Genomic DNA, 6,000 nt, shown 5'->3' with positions numbered 1-6,000 from the left:
CTCCCAGGTCTTTGTGCAAAAGGAAATTCCACTGCAAATTCACCTCAGATGATACCAGTGCTGCTTTGCGCTTGGACTCTGTGCGTTCTTTTTGTTCAAGTATTTATGGATTAAGGTCTCAAACAGTTGTGATGCAATTATGTTCACTGGTTTTGTAATGCATTCTGGGTGGACGTAAGGCTGAAGCTCCTGGTGTCCCTCTGCTGAGAGCCTGTGGAGGTAGAAGCCCTTGGGACGCTGCAGTTGTGCTTCAGGCAGGCTCAGATATTCAAATACGTTGGCAACAGCAGGAAGTATTCTGTGCAATGTTGATCAGTGTCTCTTAGTTGTGATGCAGTCTTTAAAGATATGAACGTTTAATGGTGAGCAAAAGCGGTGCCTGCTCTGTGCCTCGCTTCAAGGGTAGTAGCACTCTGCTCCCATATTCAACCCAATGCGGATAAAATGAAATGCAGTGCGTTATTAGCATCATGCTCGTCTTCACTGTTGTTCTAAATGTTGGAATCACTTCAGTTATCCTTCTATTGTTTTTTTTTCTCCTCATGCAGATTGATATCCACATGCTGTCCAGTGTAAGTGCATGAGTCCAGGGGAGGTAATGCATGCAGCAGCTGTGCAGTTATCAGAAAGATCCCAGCCCTTTGTGAGCACATTCTGTCCTCCTCAGGTGAATAAATGTGCTTTCCCCTTTCTACACATACGTGGAGGGGTTAGGGTTTACAGATGCAGCAAAGACAGGAATCTGAAGGGCTTTTCACCTTCCTTGTAGCTGAAAAGCAGAAGTATAAAATCAGATTAGGTGACGCAGCTCAAATAAATGCTGTTGCAAAGGAAGACGAGCACAAAATAAATCTTATTTCTCCAGCGAGGAAACAAGCTGATTTCTGCAAGGCCTGCGTGACTGCTGCCGTGCCCCACGTCGGCTGCAGGCAGGTAACTCGATTATTTTCCTGCCCGCTTGCTGCTGACGGACGGCAGGATCGATGTTTCTGAACGCGGCTGGGTTGGGGTGCGCGTGTTTGGGGCGCGGGGTGACGGAGGCAGCCCCTCCCTGCAGGGTGTGGGCTTCCTTATTCATCGGGGCGGCTGCCCCCGTACAAATCTCCAAAACGGGAACGTTTGCTTGGAAATCAAATAACAAAACCCGCGCTTCGTACTGTGAGGAAGCGGGAAGAAAAGGGAGCAGGGCGGGCACGCCGCTCCGGGGCGAGGAGCGCTCATCGCCTCGCGGTGCCCAGCGGGGGGCGGCGCGCTCCCGCCGCTCCCAGAGGACGTGGGGGGCGCGCAGCCGGCGGCCGCGCATGCGCAGCGCGCTCCTCGCCCCCCTTTTAACGGCCGCGGGGAGCGCGTGCGCAGTGCGCCAGAGCTGTCAAGCGCTCCCCCCTCCCGCCCCGCTCCGCCGCCGCCTCTCCGCGCGGCGCCGCTCGGGCCATTTTGCGGCGCGATGAGGCGGGAGCGGCGGTGAGCAGCGCCCGTCCCGCTCTTCGCGCGTCCCGCCCTTCGCCCTCGCCTCGGCGCCGGGATCCGAGCCGGTTCTTCGCGTGCGGGGAGAGAAAGGGAAGGAAGCCTCGACGAGGGGCAGCGACCCCCGCCCGCCCTCCGCTCGGCGCCGGCGGAGCCATGAGCTGGGGCACGGAGCTGTGGGTGAGCCGGGGGGGGGGGGGACGGGAGCGTGCCGGGACCGCGCGGAAATTACCGATAAAACAAACGAGCCCCGGGCGCGGAGCCGCCCCGCGGAACGAAGGAGGGTCGGGCTGCTGCTTTATTTTTTCGGCGTGCGCGCGGTTCGGAGGTGGGTCCGATTTCAGGAGGGAGCGGCGATGCGGGGCGGACCGCGGGGAGCGGAGCGGGCGGTGATGCCGGGCTGGGTGCCGGGCTGGGTGCGGAGTTGAGAGAGGCAGAAGGGAAACACGGGCTCGGTCACAAAGAGGACGCGGTGCAGCCATGTTTGGCAGCGGGGCGAACCGCCATGGCGCTGCGGGACCCGGTTTTGGGCTGTCTGTAGGCACGGCCGTGTTATCTGTGCTAATCGCAGCCCTGCTCGGGTAGACAGTTGAACGAGCGTCCCGCTTGGCTGTGACGTCGTAGTGGTGTTATAGTTAGAAATACACGGCGACCTGAGCACGGGATGCTTGCTGAGGGGTCATCCTGCGTTTGTCCGCGGTGCTACAGAATGATGGAGTGCCGTAGCGGTGCTGGTTTGATTCATTTCTTCAAACAGCTCTGCTGCACGGGGAGATCTGCAGCTGGCATTGCTTTCTGCACCCTGCATGCTCTGTGGGGCGGTTAAGCAGTCTGAACGACCCGCTGTAAATCGTTCTGATGCAGAAGAATAAATGTGGAATTCTCGAGGTGGGCTGAGCGTCTGCTTTTGCCTTCTTAGCGGTGTAGGTGATGCTAGGATGTTTCTGCACAAGATCGAGGGAAGAAATGCTTATCCGTGGTTCATTGTAATCTCTGCAGGTGTGTGCAGTTGTGTGTCTGTAACGATTTTTTTTCCCTAAAGTTTAACTGGTGAAATCTTGTCTGCTATCTAAGGCACCAACATCTCTTGTGTCCTCAGTATAGCTTGAGAAGTGTAGCAGGTTAATGAGGAGAAAACACAGCAACCAGGTGCAGTGAGGCTGGATACCACACTGGTAGGACTCGTTGTGTGCTATGTTGGGCACAGCTTTGTCGATGAATCGCTTTCCAGTGCTGTGGGTATCTGGGACAGAATGCTGGCATCCCTCTCTGAGTCCCACTCCCTTTACTGGTGAAAAGAACCACACAACCAGCTTGGATTTAATGCGTGCCACCACCTTTGGTTGGTCCCGGTGTTTCTTAAACAAAATTGGATTTCTATTAGCCTTAAAACTTAGTATTTGTTTTAAGTAGTCATGTGTTGGCTGTACAAACAGGTGTCATGAATTAAAAATGCCCGTTGTAGGGTGTGACTGGTGTAGGATTGGCTGTGGCCTTTGTTGGATGGAGTGGAAGTTGGGGTGTTCACAGGTGTTTCTAATTGTCATTTAGAAACTTAATGTCTGTTGTTTCACCAGGGTTGTGTTGCAGGGTGAGGTGCCCATCTGCCAGGCTGAGTGCGTGCTCACCGGTCACTCCTGCAGTGTAACAAAGGAGAAGCAAAATCAGAGTTGCTCTTTAGAGAAAGTAGAATGTTAACGTGCATGGATTTCTGTTTGTTCCTTTGGGGGGAAGCTTCCTTCTGAGGCTTGCAGAAAGAAGCCTCAGAAGCAATGAAATCCATTTGGCAAAATGTAAGTGACTCCCAAGAGTGCTGTAGCACTGTGCTGTGTTGTGAGGATATTTTATTTCTCCGGGTTGCAAATTGTATTGCAAAATTCCTAATCCTATTTCATTCGACTCTAGACTTCTGTTCTGAGTTTCATTTACGAGCTTCACCCGTAACCAGCAGAATTATTAGAGGTACCAGGGCAGCATTTGGATCCAGTGTGAGGATAAATGCTCAGGATGATGAGATCATCTGTGGCCTCCCAGCAGTCGGGTGTCACAGAGCAAAGCCTGAAGGTCTCATATAACAGCCTGAGTTGTCTGTGTGTGTGTGGCAGTGGCTGGAGCTGCTGTGCTGCTCGGTGTGCCCACAGCCTGCACAGCTTTCTGCTCATTGCACTGAAAACATATGGAATCCAGGGGGAGGAGTGGTGGGTGAAGGGCGAAGTATGGTCATAGGACTGAAACCTTTTGTTTTCTGCTCCAGTTCAAGAGTAGCTGTAAGGGCTGGCAGCTGGGGGTTGGAAGACTGGTTTTGTGTTTGATTCTCGTAATTTGCAGTGTTTTCTAAATGTTTATGTTAACATGGCAAGTAAAGATTATGTATGGGTGGGTACATAGGTGCAACTTGTAGCTTCAGCTAGCCGCACTTCGGGGTCTGCAGGCTCTGAAAGATTCTCAGATCTTTCTCCCTCTTTGTAGGCACTAAGGAAGAACAGGGATACCAGAGTGTCACACACAGCTACTCTGGAGGGTGCTTTAGCTAGTAAAGTGCTACTGTATTCTCCTGGACTTCCCAGCAGGGTTCTTTCCTGTGAGATGAAGTGAGTGGTAGGAAATACGTAGCAAGTTAAAACTAACCTCAGTGCTTCACTCCTTGTCTTGAGCGGGAAGAGCTGTGGCTGTGAGTTGAAGGGAATTAAGTGTCTTGATGATAAGTTTTGGTACAGTTTGCAATGTAGAGGAGGTATGTGTAAACTTGTGCTGAAGTGGTGCAGGAGAACCTGTGGCTCCTTGGAGTGCTGTCACAGCACGGCAAGTGCAGGCAGTGATGTCATTAAATGTGGGAAGGTTCATCCTTCTTGTTATGAGCCTTTCAGAGATGCAGGTGCTGTAAAGTGTTGGGTTCCTCTCCCCCTTCCCTCTATGTCCAATATAAAGTTAATAATAATAAAAAAAGATTAAGTGTGGGGGGGGGTGTGATTGAATTGGTTTTCCTTGACCTTTGTGTGGCTGGGTGTCTGCTAACAGCTGTCACTGTCCTTTCAGTCCGGAGAAGGTGAGTATTTCTGTTTGCAAAGGGCTGAACTTGCTGCCCTTGCGCAAGGAGCAGTGTTGGCCAACTCCTCACATGATGGGTACTTTGGGGAATGTCCTTTTGTTTGCACTGTTCCAGTATGCTTCAGTATGGAAAAAAATTACGGCTCGGCTACTTTTGCTGTCTGAAGTCATACGATTTAGAAAATGATGTTCTTTTCCACATTAATAGTAACATCTTCATTCATGGTATGGAAATAAGTGGATTCCTGCAAACCCTGTTTCTGTGAGCTGTTCTTCCTTGTCAGACAATGGAACAGAGGTGCAGCTCTGAGAACTCAGTGCTTCCTGCGTGGAACTGATGGATCTTTCCACTCTCAGTCCTTGCATGCCTAATTCATCGGCAGCATTTGTGTTCCAGCAGCTGTGATCCTGCATTTTCATTGAATGTAGTATTGTTCTCTAGTGGCGTTGTAATATTTATGGCAAGTAGGTGATGCTTAAAGTGATGAGTCACAGTCCGAATCTGTCTGGAGTTCTCAGGGTTGTGGCCTCGATGGCATCACAAAGCAGTTATCTGGGCACGGCAGTCAAACGTCATCTTAAATTTTAAGTGAAGGCTCTGGTCTTGTCAGCATGTTCCCTGTAAGAGGCTCTGCAGGGCTACATCTATGTTTGAGCTGTTAACTGTTTTTCCCCCTCAATCCAGTTTCGTTGCAAACACCCATAGAGTTGGGTGCAGGAAATGAAAATCTGTCTCATGGTTCCCTGGCTACCAGAGCTCTTGGGTTTGGCTGTTAACCCCTTACTCTCTCTGAGTGAAAGGAAAAGCTTCACATAGTGACAGGACAAGGAGTTATACTGCCTGCGAAATCACTGATTATCTCTGACATCTGAGAGTTTTTTCTTCATAAGGTCGTGGAGCTTCCCTTGGAAGGCCGCTGGATGCGAGGTGGAAAATCTGTGGCGATGGCAAACGTTTTCCTGAGCAGTGAGTTTTATTGTGAGCTGACTGTTCCAACGTATTTGACATCATTCAGACAACCAGAGGCAGAAACTTCGTGTCTCCTTGCTCTCTTTGTATTTCAGTAGATGTTTTTTTTTTCCTATTTGGCAATTTGTTAATTAAAACATCTTCAGTTGGAAGAGGCTGAATTTCACCTGTAGAAGCGGCTGGGTGACAGCATAGGGCACCCTGAAAGTAAATAGGTTGGAAAATAAAAATGAGGTCAGCGCAAAATCATCATGTTTATAATTTGGGCTTCCAGGCACTGCGAGTAGAGCAGCTCTGTTTGGGTTTCTGAGGAACCTACTGGGTCTTGGGTGTGTGAATATCTGAGTAATTTCATTTACAGTTCTGCTTTGCTTTAAGAAAGGATTGCTACAATTCTGTCGCTGCCTCTTCTTGTATTTTCTACCCATTCATTAAGGAACAGATTTGCAATCCTTCAGCATGAGTCAAAGCTGCAAATATCTCTTTTTGTTGCTCCTTCTTTCCCCTTCTAGTCACTG

The 6,000-nt window shown here is 50.2% G+C and overlaps 1 protein-coding gene across 1 annotated transcript in view; it reads left to right on the top strand.

The window, feature by feature from the left end:
• Nucleotides 1–1,620: 1,620 nt before the first annotated feature.
• FNBP1 (formin binding protein 1) overlaps nt 1,621–6,000 on the top strand; it is a gene marked incomplete at both ends in the record, with an annotated part of 81,723 nt that continues 77,343 nt past the window's right edge. Inside the window, one exon of the mRNA XM_079544799.1 lies at nt 1,621–1,644. Coding sequence (XP_079400925.1) covers nt 1,621–1,644 — 24 coding nt within the window. The remainder of the gene's footprint in view (nt 1,645–6,000) is intronic.

Source organism: Tetrao urogallus, assembly GCF_951394365.1.
Source record: "Tetrao urogallus genome assembly, chromosome: 19".
In the NCBI taxonomy this organism is placed as follows: Eukaryota; Metazoa; Chordata; class Aves; order Galliformes; family Phasianidae; genus Tetrao; species Tetrao urogallus.
This window is presented reverse-complemented; position numbering and strand designations above follow the sequence as displayed.